The sequence below is a fragment of the Grus americana genome, chromosome 4, assembly GCF_028858705.1.
Source record: "Grus americana isolate bGruAme1 chromosome 4, bGruAme1.mat, whole genome shotgun sequence".
NCBI classification, from domain to species: Eukaryota; Metazoa; Chordata; class Aves; order Gruiformes; family Gruidae; genus Grus; species Grus americana.
In genome coordinates, this window is record NC_072855.1 from 28,623,600 (window position 1) to 28,639,728 (window position 16,129).

The 16,129-nt window shown below is 37.5% G+C and overlaps 1 protein-coding gene across 1 annotated transcript in view; it reads right to left on the reverse strand.

Annotated features, from left to right (window-relative positions):
- Positions 1-16,129, reverse strand: part of CORIN (corin, serine peptidase) — a 158,354-nt gene that overhangs the window by 27,491 nt on the left and 114,734 nt on the right. Inside the window, exons 12-16 of the mRNA XM_054823090.1 lie at positions 13,320-13,465; positions 10,606-10,713; positions 5,462-5,575; positions 2,890-3,000; positions 1,098-1,227 (exon numbers count right to left, since the gene is read on the reverse strand). Coding sequence (XP_054679065.1) covers positions 1,098-1,227; positions 2,890-3,000; positions 5,462-5,575; positions 10,606-10,713; positions 13,320-13,465 — 609 coding nt within the window. The remainder of the gene's footprint in view (positions 1-1,097; positions 1,228-2,889; positions 3,001-5,461; positions 5,576-10,605; positions 10,714-13,319; positions 13,466-16,129) is intronic.

Sequence of the window (16,129 nt, forward strand, 5' to 3'; positions counted from 1 at the left end):
GGCAGAAGCCTTCTGCAGGAGGGGCACAAGAAGCTGGGAAAGCCAAGCCAGGACAACTGATCCAGACTGGCCAAAGGGATATTCCATACCACATAACATCATGCTCAGCATATAAGCTGGGGGGAGTTGGCCGGGGAGCGCCACAGCTTGGGAACTAGCTGGGCATCGGTCAGTGGTAGGTGAGCAACTGTGCTGTGCATCACTCGTTTTGCATATTCTATTATTATTATTTGTTATTATTATCTTCCTTTTCTGTCCTATTAAACTGTTTTTATCTCAACCCACAAGTTTTACTTTTTTTCAATTCTCTCCCCCATCCCGCTGTAGGGGAGGGGGAGTGAGTGAATGGCTGTATGGTTGTTTTAGCTGCCTGCCAGGTTAAACCACAACAGCATGTCAGTATATGTAGTGGTAAAAGGCAGACAGAAAAGACACTTCTTAATCCAGTCTGGGGATCAGACACTGAGAATGATATCCTTCTATACCATCAGGCTTGTCTTTTCCTAGTAGAAGACAGCTTGAGATGTCAGAGCAGATGAACTTGGTTTTATCCAACAGTTTCTCATCAACTATTTCGTAAAGCAGCTATTACTTTAGTGTGCACGCAATAAGATCTATAAAGACTATTTTTTTTTCCTGAGTTCCACGCAGAAAGCTCTATCTTTAACAAGTCATTGTTCAGAGATACCCAAGTTAAATATATCTGCTTGCCACAGTACTTACTGCAGAATGCAAATGAATGTAGAGAAATTTTCCTGTGTTTCCTAAGATAAGTCTACTTTAGTTTTTAGGAAGACAGAGTATCACACTGCCAAACAATTCTGAGCCTCACCAATAACTGCAAGTTCAAATATTGAGGCTTGGCAAGACATCATTATCTTTTCAACACACTCTTAATAACACTCATGTAATGTTTATAACGGAGTGGAAGTGCCTGGATTTCATTGAGCTTTTGTTCCTGTCATAGTTCACAAAATTTCGTTACCTCTTTTCTCTATGAATCACTTCCACAGTAATGATCAATGATCACTCACATCTAACTCCAGCACTCCAACTGTCCTAAGAAATTCATCAATACTACAAACTACTGACCTTACCCTAAACCCATCTGATTGCAGGCCAGTTGGCTTAAATTTTCTTGCCACTCATCAGCACAAACATGGTTATCAGCAGCTGACCTGTGAATGGTCAGGAACATCAAGGAATTCATGTTTTTAGACAAGGTAACTGCAAAGAAAAAGAAGAATAACTTCACTATTATTTCACATAGTTAGTTTTATAAATGGCATACTGAAAACATACAACCACATTCAAAAGAGTTTTCCAAGATGCTGGCACTTTTGCTGATTTTATATACTCAATAGCTTTGCAATTTAAAACCGAGGCAACCGTGGCTATCAGAATCTTGCTACCATTGAACAGCATGAGACACTAAACAACAAAGGCATCTTAAGGATTAGAATAAACCAGAATCCTCTTAACTCACCAGCACAGGTTCACATGGGTTTCTGATAGCCTTAGTCTTGTTAAATAATGTTTTACCCCACAAATAGTCCAACTGAAATCACTGAAGTAATTTGTGGGATGAATGCTGCTTGACGTAAGAGTGATATGATCATTTGACTCTCAGTAATATGCACTGTTGCTGTCATAACAATATGTGGGTGTAATTAGAGAAAGAAAAAACAACTACTGTTTACAAGAAAGATCATGACCATTGCTCCTCTCTTAATTCATGTATAAAAGTGCGTGAACTGCTTCTAACACACACAAAAATCTTCTCAAAATGGCCCAAAATGGAAATGTACATCCTTCCCTTTCTAGGATCTGTTGAAAGATGTTGGGTTGTGTGCATTTCTTTCCCAAATACATACTGGTTTTAGTTAAACTGTTCCTCTGACCTTTGCTTTGATAGTACTAATCTTAACATAGCTAATCATTACACATTTTTGCTATATGCTGAAGGTGCTTTTACTTCTCTTCTCATGAGAAAGGCATGTATTAATCCAGATTACTCCTTTTCAAATATGCATTTCTAGAACAGTTCTTTGTTGCATAGGTTTTATTAAATGCTGTTGTTTATTAATATTCATAAAATGTTAAATGTTTTAAAATATTTATACGATCTACTTCAATATGAATACAAAATATTTGCTTCTGTAAGCCACGGTACACCTGTTTTCTGTATTTAAAATTACATACAAAGCATCTCAAAACCTAGTAATATAAATGACTGTCATGTACAGAAATACATCAGTGAAGTCTCAGAGGACATACTACCACTTTCCAACCGGCTTCTTTTCAGTGCAATTTTTTTTTAAATCCACCTTCATTTTTATTTAAAGAATAATACTTGGAGAGTTCTCCTTTAACAACACATAAAAGCATGAGGCCTAATCTGAATATAGATACAATGGCAGGTTACATCATTCTGCAGGTCTTCAGCTAGTGCAAAGGGCACCTAGTAGGACTGTCTTGTCATAAGCTCTGAACCTGCACCATTGTACTCAGTGGGAATTTCATGCTGATTTTCACAAGTACAGAATCAGAGCTTAGAAGTTTTGCCCAGATGAATTCTACATCTGAAGGTCTTCCTACTCTCTCTCCTATTCACAACACTTTCCAGATTTTACATGCCATCTACACATTTTAGAAGTTCCCTGCCATGTCACTTTTCTTATATCTTTGCACTGTGACACTTCACACTGAGCCTTTCCTTTCTCTTTTGCCCACTTTCTTGCATGCTTTCCCAACCTCCACCCAGTCTGCGTTTGGTAATAAAGGGAGCATCTCTCCACCACTGCAATTGTATTCTAAATCAAATCACCCATGACTACCACCATCACCAAACATCACTTCCAGGTAGAGCACACCATGGTGGAAACTTACCACAGTCCCATTCGTCTGAGCTGTCACTGCAGTCTGCTTGCCCATCGCACCAGAGCTCACGTGGCACACATTCATGGTTGGCACATTCAAGTTCACTCTCTTCACAAAATGCTGCAAGGACAAAAACATGTTTCACTCTGAGAAAGAAATGTTCAATGTGAAGTTCACATGGAGACTGAAAAGAATGAGAAGGTGAAGGTACAAATCAGATTTATGGAGCAAGAAAGTGAGACAAATTTGCAAGAAAATTCAGGATGGACATCACTGAGGCAGAAGGTGGTTGCTGCCGTGCAGTGGCAGAGGACATCACAACTCAAAGGGAAGGAAGGGTGTCTGGAAATGGCAAGATCTGCGATTACTCAGTATCATTTGTGGTCTTGTCATATGAAATCTGTCTAAGCCTCTTACAAGCTTCAAATGAAAACATTGTGTTCCATGCTTTTTAGGAGACTGCTGCAATCTGTTTATTTCTTCATGTTCTTTGAAAAAAATTATTTTACTGTAATGCATATGTATTTCTTTTCATCCACAGCAATTCTATATTCACTTTTGTGTCCTCCTTTGCTATTTAAAATCATGGAATTATTTTTATCTCCACTTTAGAGATTGGGAACTGATATCCCACTAGACACACTCCAGTTTGCAGTTGGTTGCCAACTGGCAGCGTTACATAGGGATTTCCTCAATCTCTGTCCAGTGCAGGAACCACAAGAGCTTCCATTTGTAACTGACTTTTAGCTTTCCCCCAACCATAACAAACCCGCTCCCAAAAGGCAGGTGTGTAGCATTACAGTACCCTCCTCACTAACACATTTCTCTCCCAGCTTCTATAACCCCATCATTAGGGAATTTTGAGAGCTGAGGGAGGGCGGAGAAGGAGAGGATGCATGGCAGGAAGCTGCATTCAGTTGTACCTATGTCTGGCTGTTGTATAGCATCTATACTGCCATACAAACCAAGCATTTATTTGCAACACCAGTGCAAAAAATGTACTCCACTGTGAAAACCATACAGATTGAGCAGGCAGCACTGCCTACTCTGACATAAGTGACTTTTCTGGCTCTGGAATAAAGTCTGCAAATCTAGAAAAAAAGTGTCTAACTCTGCCTTCCAGAGAGACCATATTTCACAAGCTGGAAGCCCTCAGCTGGGGAAGCTTTGCTGCCATTTTGGAATATTCAAGCCCCAGTACAAAAGCAGAGAGGAAATATAGTCTGATAATTACATACTAGCTTAACCTAAGCCCTTGGAGAATCTCTTCTCTGCCATGATCTTAATGTGTGATCATGAGCAAATCACTTTAACACCACCTTCCTTTTTTTAGATTACAGCACACAGACTGCTTGGAAGTCAAATTGTATAATCGTCACAATAAAAAGTAGATTAAGATATGTTCTGTGAGCTGCCTCTTCCCAAAAAGAAACAAAGCTAGATCTAGTGATATATGCAAGCTGCCAATAATTTTGGCAAATATATTCATATGTTCCACATAGCACATAAAATGTGCCTACTATCCTGTCCCTGCCAACAGAACTCCAGAGACTCAGGAGCAACTTTTTTTAAATTGTAAAATTATATCCTAAAGTCCCAGCAAAAATGCTGAAATATCAGGATTGCCCAGAGAACTAAAACTTCAGCTCTCAACCAAGTTTACCAAGCATCTCTTCTTTCTTGTGCAGGCTGAATGTCACCCAGTATGTCTTTTCTAGTTCCTTGTCTTGGGGACAGGCCCACACACCATTTTTTTCTCAAAAGAAGAGAATTCAGAGTACCACTAATTTACTCCTGAAAGTGAAGCTAACATCTCACAGCACCCACTCCGAGCTTCTTGTGCAGGGAGGGAGCCTGCAAAGCAGCTGCCATTCACAGGTCTTCCACCTCTTCCCATCCCACTAGTGAGCTGTGTAGTGGAAACAGAACACACGGCAGCTCCCACAGGGGACCAGGGGGCCTACTGCACATCCTCAGCACTTTGAGCTGACTAACACTGTGCATACGGAGAGTATGCCCATACCATCAGTGTACCATACTACATTTTCTATCTCTGATACTTATCACAGTTTGGATTATAGAAAAAGCCTCTGGTGCCAAGTGGGGAGACAGAATCTAAGAAATGTCAAGCAGAAGAGAAATCAAATAAAGCAGGGAGACATGTAAAATTTACTGAAGAACAGATCAGAAGGAAAATCAACTGGAAATCAAGAAAAAAAGAGCAGTGAGAAGCTATACATATATGGAATGAAGCTGAGAAAAGTTGGAAAAGGAGTCAAGAAGATACAAGAAATAAAGAAAAGAAGCATGAAGACACAAGGAAGAGGAGGGAGAGAGAGAAAAAAAAAGAGAGAGGACCGGAATGACCAAGGAGACACCAAGGATCCAAGGATGTGAACAACAGAGGACACAAGATGAGGAAAGAGATAAATTGGTGCCATAGAAAAACTGAAAAGGAAATTGAGGGAATGACTAAGCTTTTCTATCTGTAGAAAACTTTTACTTTCATTTATTTTGCACCCCAAGATCCCAAAAATGTGATCATCTCTTTATGGCGCTAACAAACCGCATAAGCCCTTACAGCAATTCTTTTCATCCATCATGTCAGGGCAGTCTGGGAAACCATCACAGATCATAGCGTGTTTGATGCACAGCTTCTTCAAAGGACACTCCCAAAGACCCCTTTCTCTACAACCTGGAGGCAGAGAAGCACAGTTTTGAAACACTTGCATGCAATATCAAATCAACTGTTTTCTTCCTTAATAATCCTGAACACCCAAAGTATTTTCACTTGCAATATAAATTTTAAAAGGTACTAACGAAGAAATGGAAATAAGACTGTCACAGTGCACACTTGATAAATAGGGATAAAATATATAATACTTCGTAATACTTCAATGCTTTTTAAATAATAATCTATATTATGCCACACGTATCTATAAGTAATGGTTTAGGCATCAGCTAATTTAACTCAAAACCCATACACCACGACTCTTGAAATACATTTGCAAGTAATGTAACTTTCCTAATCCTAAAGTCTGTAGAGTGTCCTTTAAAAGCATAGCACATAGACCTTTGGTCTTTCAAAAGCAAATCCGATGACAGCATGGAATCTCCATGAAACAGTGTAGAAATAGGTAATTTTTTCTGGCAGTGCTAAAACGGAATCTAATGCAGATCACAATGAAAGGTAGAGAGATGCTGTAAAGTATTGACGACAAACAGTTTGTATGGTTCTATAATCTGAGACCAAACCAGTTTGAAAAGATGAGAAAGACCCAATGGCTGTATGAATCTTCAAGAGGGTTCATTATTAAGCAGGGAACACACTGAATTATTGTCTCTTACAAGTCCTGCTAACCAGCCTCTTGGATTTCAAGAGGAATACTTATAAAACTGTGTCAAAGTGCTCTGACAGTAAAATTCCTGTTAGTCAGCTAGAAGAAATTAAGAATGGCCCAAGGTACATATTAGAAAAGTGTTTTCTCTTGTTTTATGTCACTATTTATTTCCATCAACTAATAAAGCACTTCACTGTGACACAAGTTTAAATACCTTGACATACTCAAGTCCTGCACATCTGACATTCAGGTTTTAGAGGAAGCCATAAAGACAATCTGTTCTCCTGACTAAAATAGATGGTTTGATTGCCTTGTTTGGCCTGTTCTATAGATGATAATACTAGTTTTCATTTTAATCCAAGCTCAAACTCAGGTGACAGCCTGTCCCCACACGCAAATAGCTGAGGCACAAGCTCACAAACTACATTTGAAGCTGCCCCTCAGTTTGCCTGGACCGGCAACTACAGCAGCATATCAGCAGTGAGTGACTAAGCAGATACGTTGTTTCCAAGAAGCGTTATTTCAGAAGCTAGTATTTTACAAACATGAACCAGAGAATAACTACTAGCTGATACTGTTACTGGAAAAAATCTGCTCGTGTTTTAACTTCAACTGGATGTGTGAAGTGCTTGATTTTGTTTAGATTCAAAAAGCCATGTAAATAAATGTTACAGCACAGGGAAATAAATACCCTTGAACCTGTGAAACTAATTCCACATGATCAAAGAACTTTCTTGGGTATCACCATTTTCCAGGTCTCCTTCTTGACAATATTTGTGATAACTATTAATGAAAAATTAATTGAAAACAAACAAAACCTTTAATAAAGAACAAAGAATGTCAGTCATGTTAGGAACTTGATATGAAAATAAAATTAAAAAGTTCAAAAAAATATAATTTATGAACCTTGCAATGTAAGGTGTAAACACCTTAGCAGTGTTTACAATCCATTAAATACATGTTTGCTTTTCCCCTTCATCACATATTATAGTGTTACACTGTGAAGTGTACCATGACTCCCCAAAATTTGAGTACAACACAGACAAATATAGAGACAATTCCCTAGGAAAAATTCACTACTTACTTACTGACCTCAGTGTTCAAATATACTGTTTTGTTGGTAGAAGCCATCTACCATTTGGTGTATTTATATTTCTTCTCTAAATAAGTTTGTGACATACATTTTTAATTTAATGACAGTGAAATGGGAGTGAAAATGGAGATAGGAAAACCTGTCTATATTTACCTTACCCCGACCTCAAACATATGTTTTGGCAAGAGATAGGGATTCACATTCATCTTACTTTCACTCTTCTTCAAAATATGAAGCAAGTTACCATTTGTTACTCACACGTATATTCCCCATGCAATTATTATTAAGTCATTTGCATTAAGACCATCATATTTTTCTCTCAACTAAAATACTACAGTCAGAACTCAGATTGCAGAGAATAGTGAAGGACAAAACTGGATTTGAATGTTATGTCCTCAATTTCTTTAGTACACTTACTTCTAGGACCCTCTTCTGCTCTCTGCCAGAGGCACTGTTCAGTAGCCAGTAAATTAATATGATCAAGTACCATCAAGCATATTTAATACCACAAACTCTCTTGATGTCTATCATAATAACAATTTTCAGAAATTACTGTTGTGGTTTAACCCCAGCCAGTAACTAAGCACCACGCAGCCACTCGCTCACCCCTTCCCTTGCCCAGTGGGATGCGGAGGAGAATGGAAAAAAGCTCATGGGTTGAGATAAAGACAGTTTAATAGGATAACAAAGGGAAAAGTAGTAGTAGTACTACTACTACTACTACTAGTGATGCACAAATGCAGTTGCTTGCCACATGTGGAAAAAAAAACAACCCGATGCCCAGTCTGTTTCCAAGCAGTGATCCTGTCTACTGGCTAGCTTCCCCAGTGATATGCTGAGCATGATGTCATATGGTACGGAATATCCCTTTGGCCAGTCTGGGTCAGCTGTCCGGGCTCTGCTCTCCCAGCTTCTTGTGCACCTGGCAGGGTGTGAGAAGCTGAAAAGTCCTTGACTTAGTGTAAGCACCACACCTACCCAGCAACAACTACAAACATCAGTGTATTATCAACATCATTCTGGTACTAAATCCAAAACACAGCACTATACCAGCTACTAGAAAGAAAATTAACTCTATCCCCGCTGAAACCTGGACAATTACCTTGCTCACACTTTACTGAAATGCACTCAGACGTCTCACATTCATAAATCTGGCTCAGATTTTCTCGCCAAATCCTAGCCTAAATGGCACTAAAGTCTTAGGATTTTGCTGCAATTCAATGGGTGAGATTTCCTCTCAGAAAGATCACGTGAAAGTATGACTGGGATTCGTAACAGGAGGAGACAGTGGGTGCTGAGTACAGCTCTACTCTGCATGGGCAGAATATACCTTGGACTGTTTTACCTTATTGGCCAGAGTAGTTTGACCATCCAAAAGCTGTAACTAGCCTTTTCCAACTTCCTCCTCCTCCCTGCACTGTGAAGTTGTTCAATGTCTGCCATTTAAGGCACTTCAAATACAAGAGTTTTAATTTAAAAGCTGACTGTTATTTGATGGTATAAAACCAATTTCAAAGGTTAAATCTAATAAAGTGTGAGCTAGCCATTTACACATGGAAAGATCGTCAAGGTTTGATTTTGTCCTGCACACATGGAATATGAATGAGTCAGAGACAGTTACTTCTGGAGCTCTACAAGGACTTTCTGTTCTTCAGTAACAGTATTACCCCTGGTCAATGTAATGTCACTCTGACAGCGGTAATTTCCTAGCAGATACAGTCTTCCATATTTATAGAAACTGATAAGAATTCTGCTGATTGCTAGTGACATTCTGTCTAGACTATAGAGACAGAGAGAGATCCACTCAAGAAATGAATGTTATATATTAGAGCAATATTTCATATGTTAATGTCTAGGAGAATAAAATTATTATAGCAATTAGTGGTGTAAGGAGTTAAGAACAAGTGGCAACAAAGAGTATTTGGCAGGGAGGACAATTGAGACAATTAATTCAAAGGTAAAGATACGACAAACTCTGAAAGAGTCACTGTGATCATCAGCTCTGCCTTTCCTTTATAATCCAAACAAGAGAATGACCTAGTATTCAATCCTATTTCAGTGAGCTTTTTTTTTTTCTTTTTGCTTTCCTTTTGTGAGGTGGTGGTGGCAGAAATGGGGGAGAAAGAAGAGAGAGAATACAAGTGTGACTGGAAAACTCCGAGAGATTGACAATACATCGCATCTTACTGATAAATAACCCCTTGGTTACTCCAATCATTAAAACAACCTGCTCTTAAAAAAGAAGCATTTTATAGAGCTGTCAAGCTTGAATTTTAGCCTAGCTTCACCTTTGAGGTGTTGGATCTTATTTTATTTTTATGCAGCTGAGTAGAAAGTCTTTTATTGCCACAGTTTTCTTGCTCATATAAATTGTCCTTCCATATTAACCTACTCTCCATAAAAAAACAAACAGGTCGTGCACCATAGCCCTGCTCCGCTGGAGTGTTTTCCAATCCTTTACTCATATTCACACATCTTCTCTAAATCCTTAGCGGTTTATAATTATTCTCTTTGCCCCTAGGGATGCCAGGCCAGCATGCAGAACTCCATGGAGGCTACACCTTAGTCACATAAAGAAAAAGTGTATCTCCCTTCTCCTCAAAATTCTCCTGCCAGCACATACAAGGATAAATAGTGACCAAGAGATTTCTTGGTTATTCTCAAGCTCAATACATCCCCCTAAGTTAAAAGTCAAGAGCATCGCTACTGTAACTAAACTCAGAAATATACTGGAGAATAAACTTTATGGTTACCACTTTATCCTTGTACCTACAGCTTGACCAATCTGAAAAAAACATGTAATTCTTAACCCTTACAGTATAGAACCCACTTCAGCAACACAGATCTTTGGTCAATACATCATAATGCAGAACATTAATGTGTATAAATTTAAAACTATATTTATGACTTCAAGATTTAAACTGCCAGGAAGTCACATTTTAGCTCAGTAGAACCTCCAGCAATATCAAAAGAATTAAATCTGCAGCATTTTTTATCTTGATTACTAAAGGAATACTCAAACATCCTGGAATATGGTTAGCAGCATCTAAACGATCAAATGTCATAAATTGTGTTGACATTAACCAAAAAGGAAGCTTGCTAAAGTATTTTTAATGCCACTAGTCTTAAAAAAAAACCCACCCACTTTCAAATATATTTTTCTTGCAGAGAAAGGGGCTTATCCTTGAACTGTCATGCTATGGTTCCAATAACTGAAGGAAAAACAAAAGTAATTTTCTAATGCTTTAACTACTCTCCCCTCAAAAGATCCAACTCATCGAATTTATTTACCGCAGCTGTCCTCATCACTATCATCCTCACAGTCGGCTTGACCATCACATCTTCTGGATGCCAGGACACACCTCCCAGAACGGCACTTGAAGTGACTGGGTGAGCATTCTGTCAATGACAAGGAACAGGAAGAAACAAGACTCCATAAGCTGCAAGCTTAATCATCACATGGGTACTTATTTATCACTGTGACTGTTTCAGAAGGGTAAACGACAGGAATAGAAAGCTTGTGCGATACTAAACTGGAACTATGCAGCAGGCAAGACTCAACAATTGCACTGTGAATGGGGTGGAACAATATTTTCCAGAGCTCTCCCTCACATGCTACCCTCTGTTGAATTTCAAAGCTTTGCCAAATAACTGGCATACAATGTTTAGACTGTGGGCAACGATTTTCTAGCTACTTTCCTCACTGTTGTGGCATTATGTGAAAGCAGAAACAGATCATCTGATGTGCTGAAATGTGTATAACAGATTCCCAGGATTTTAAAAAAAAAAAAAAAAAGTATTTCTGCAATTGTGTGGCTATTTGGATTAATAAAAACACCTATAAATGTCCACTAATAAACCCTTACATCGCTTCTGCCTCATCTTAGAGACTACCATTTTGAGAAAGCTTTATTTAGATGGTTTTGAAAAACCTACCCATTTTTTCAGTGTACATGCCACTGACTTTGATGTACAACCTCCATCATATGTTGCCTTTTTTTTTTCCTTCCTGCAAAATCTCTCCAATACTTAATACCATGCAGTTCCTTGGGTAAGTTTTAGGATTCAAGAAACAATTGTACCAAAAATATCATCAATGAACTCGAGAGCCTTAGAAAATAACATTCCAATGACAAAAGGTGAAAGTATATGTGAACTATACTGCCATCGTTTAAGAATAACTCATTACGTAAATAACCAAGTTTACAACGCATACTGTCTTGGCCAGCAGTACTCTTGGTTCAGCACTGACTGGAAGAGAAGTTAAGCAATTCAGCACATTGTAATAACTGTCAAATATAGCTTAAGTTGGAAAATCACCTGTATTTTGTAATCATAAACATTTAAATGTTCTCAGAAGCTTAATTTATTTTTTTACATGTGGGTTTTTTCAGAATATTTATATAAGATTTAAACTTCCCAGCGAAGACTTTCTAACTAACATTAGTAGTCAGTAGAAATCTGGCATTGAATCTACACAAAATTCTAGCAGTAAGTGAACCCAAAACAACTCTGATAAGACTCCTTAATTAGTTTTTAAAAGAATACTAAACCCCCCTCCTTTTTTATTGATTTTCCACGAATATCTATTTCAGTGCTAAAATGAACAATAAGCAGTGAATCAACTTACTAGGCAGAGTCCCTCTAATTAAAGTGAGAATTTTTTTAAATTATATTTTTTATAAGTGAACAGAACTTATCTCTAGAAATGGAACACACTAGTCCTGTATGCAGTAGTATATTTAAAATATAACCATCCTATGTTACATTTCAAAGCCAAATGATCTCATAACACAGGGAGGAAGGTTAAAAGACATTTGATACCTGAGATAATTAAATCATGTTATTTTTCTTTAACTCACCTTGTTGTGCCAAAATCTTACTTTTCCTTTCCTACACACTGCTGTGTAATAATGGATAATTCCCTTCCATCAGCGCATTGCTGTAGAGGGAAATTATCTCCTTGTCCCTCAAGAGTCCCACAACAGTGGATTTCATTACTACAGTATTACACGTCTTTGTAAAATCCTTACAATGATATATGTGCACATGGACTTTGCTTGAATAGTACTAACTGCTATATATACTTCACTGTTTTCTCATGATTCCTTCACTATATTCACAGCAATACATTTTCATTAAAAGAACTATAGACTAACTAGCTTTTGCCCATTGCTTTCTCTGAGCAAGATCAAGACTGTGGAAAGGCCGTCATCACCATGTAGGTGAGTAGAAGGAGAAGAGTGAGAACTGAACACTATCAGTGTATTGCAGGCACTGCAGCACACGCCATCTCACTATGGTCCCAGCTACTTTACTGGCTTTTTGGCAAGAAAAAGAAAAAGCACGTCGGGATCCTCATAAATCTCTCATCCGATGACCAGTGCAGAAGGAAAAGCTGCACAGCTTCTCTCTTCTTACATATAAAGAATATCTAGAAGCATTTAAGGCAATTTCATTCTTTTGCTCTATGTTCACAACCACAATGATTAGTATTATGGCTGAACTCAAAAACTGAAATCTGTCAGTTGCTACTGAAGTTGGTTTGGCACAACTCTCTACAAAACTTTCTCTAAACAAAAACCACAAGCAAACAATAGCTGGCAAAGATACTAACAATATTTTTCTCAGAGCTGTCATGGGGCTCAGCTTTAAGATTACCAAGAGTCTGCCTCCTAGTTAGAAAAGCATTATTATATCATCTAAATATGTAAAAAGTGAAGTATAAACACAAGCAAGCAGTAGGTGTGGTGTTAGCAACAAATCTCAAACACTGACTTTCACAGATTGAAGGTAATTGATCCTTCCTTCGAATAAATTTCTTATGAGAACTTCCTCTTATATGCAAACTGTAGGTATCCAAATTCTCTGAAACCCAATTTATAATATTTAAACTGTGGAAATTATTCTAATTTAAAGAAGAGGTATGGGGGAAAAAATCAGTGGGAACTTTGGGAACCTAATTAAATCTTTAATTTCCTGTTAAAGGTATTTATAGGAGTTACCTTCTACATCTTCATCTGGTGTTAGACAAGTTTGGTTGTCTGAATTCTCATCTGGAAACTGAGTGCAGTCAGTATCTTCTGGCCACTGCAGACCTACAATCCCAAGCACAGACTCACAGCGTTCCTTAGACTGTACACATAATGTCCTGAGGAGATAAAGTGGAATTGCACAAAGTACCTGAGTGAAAGTCTTAGAAATTCCCAGTTATTGGAAGTTAATAATCCTAGCTAAAGTTAAAGACAAAGATGAAGAAAAAATCAGCTAATCAGTTTTCTTTACACTAGGAAAAAAAGATATCAAAAGATATGTTGCTACTGTTGAAACATTATTTTAAGTTACTGTATGCAGACTACTACCTGAGTTATAACATAATAGCCAAATATAATGACTTACAAACATCCTCTCCTCTGTAAGGGATGGCAGAAAACCTTTTTTAAGAAGCACTACCTGCCCTCCTTCAGTAAAAAACCATCGAATACATTTTGTACCAGTGAAATGCTACCTCAGAAAACATGTGGTTTCAGAAGGACAAAATATCTAAACCTGTAAACAAAAGAGCCAAAAACTCTCCAGGTAATTCAATAAATTTAAAAGTTTGGGGAACATCAAAGCACAGCTCAACCAAGTGTTGAGGATGTTCGCAGTTAGAGCGGCAGAAGCTTGTATTACACCTGGAAAAAGGCATGAATATAGTCCTCCTGCTGCTTTTTTTTTTTTTTTTTTTACCATAGAACACAGGACTTACCACACAAAATTAGTTCAGTCCATCTAGATTAATACCTTGTCTCTCAAAATACCCAACGTCAAATGCTTCAGAAGTACAAAGAGAAAATGCATAATAGAAAAATCCCCTGTTGTTTTAAGCATTATTTTAACATTTAGCAACTACTTTTGCCTGGAATCATAGCTGATGTGCTGTTCAATACAATAGTCTTCTCTTGTACCTGTGGTATTTTGAATCCCTTTGTTTCAACTGCCTCTTTTTTTTTTTAATTTTATTTTTGTGGAATATTAACTAGGCAGTATGGGATTAGGAACCTCAACATCCTTTTCATCTCTTCCTCCAATCAGAAATCACACTTAACAGATATTTGTCTAAGCTGTTCTTAAAAACTCTTCAGTTAGCAAGATTTCTTATACTTCCTTATCACTCATTCTCATACACAGATATCTATTATTTTCCTTATATCTGACCTATAGCTCTCCTGATGTACTTTAAATTCATTGCTTCTGGGTTTAACCTCAGTGAACATGGTGAACAATTTATTTATTTTCTCTCAGAAGCTCACTTTTACCTATTTGAAGGCTATGATGTCTCCCTAAGTCTTCTCTTGTTTCTAGACTCAGCAACTCGTTTAATTGCACCATTTAGATCATATTTTCTAAACCTATAATTATTTGGACTTTCTCCCACTGTTTCAAAGAAAATTCTCCTTTGTTCTTATATAGGTTGAAAAATATTCAACAGTAGGATCCCACCCATTTCTATTTTTTTCCATTTCCTTCATGCCACTTTCAACTTGCCTTTTATTTAATTTTATTAATTTTTCCAGATCTTTCTTCTAGGAACAGACACTTCTTTCATGGAAGGTTTTGTATTACATTCATATTCCTTTGATCTTTTGACCAATGGACTTTTTTTTTCCCCTGCAATAAGCTTCAAGAAATGCAGTGACCAAAACCAAGCAAACAGATCTATTTAGGATCAATTATTTTATGCTCTTTTGAGAAAACAATACATTGTTAATCTTCTCAAATTTAATTTTGTTTTGGGGGATTGCATGAAGAAGAGTCAATGTTTTTCAGCACCAAATGATTCACCATTGAGCTGAGGAGCTGGAAGGACTGATTAAATGGATTGACATCAGTTAACCATGATACAGTTACAGACTCTCTTTCTTTTTAGATCCTCCTCAAAATCAAAAAGGTTGACTCACATCACTTTATAACCTCAGCTTTCTGAATGCCAGAATTTTTATTTGGCAATGATAAAAACCCCAAACCAACAATAATAATATGATGAATAAATTTTAAAAAATTAATTTTATTAGCTGAGACATCCATGCCATTTATGGCCTATGTTCTCTGCACATTGACATCGTTGGCCAAAGCTGACCCTTTCCAAAAGCTATTGCAAGCCATTTGGTTGTCAGTCTGTGGTGAAAGAATTAAAATGTAGATAATCCTCAAAGTTGTGCCCATCACAGTGCATATGGTAGCCTATTGCAATACTGCTAGGAAAATGGGAAGACAATTGGTATTTTTTCTTTTTTTTTTAAATCCTTCCCACATTCCCATATCGAGTCTCACAGTTGGGGTATCAGAATACCTTGGTATCACTTCTTTACTTCTCAGTCAAACCTCATCAGTGGTACTGTCTATGAATCAACCTACAAGTTAACAGTTCACAAGAGTACACATCACAAAGCAGAGAAATCTCCCCCTTCTTGGTAGGAGAAAGAAATACAAGGTAAAAAAAAAAAGGTAGCATAGAAATGTGTCATTTTCTGCAATGAAATTCAATCTAGCACTTTCTTAAGAACATTAAGCATATTTAGCAGTTAACTGAAATATCTCTTTACTCTCCCAATTCAAATACAGTAATGGGATTCCTAAACTGATGCCAACACATAAGAGGCATGAGATTTGACCAGGATTATTCTTCAGACACATCTGTCATGTTTTGAAACAACACCAAAGTCAGCTGCGGATCACTTAAATACATAGATAGTGTAATCTCCATGTTATTATAAGCTAATGTGACTAGGAAAGCATGTACTGGTCCCAAAATAAGGCACACTGACAGACT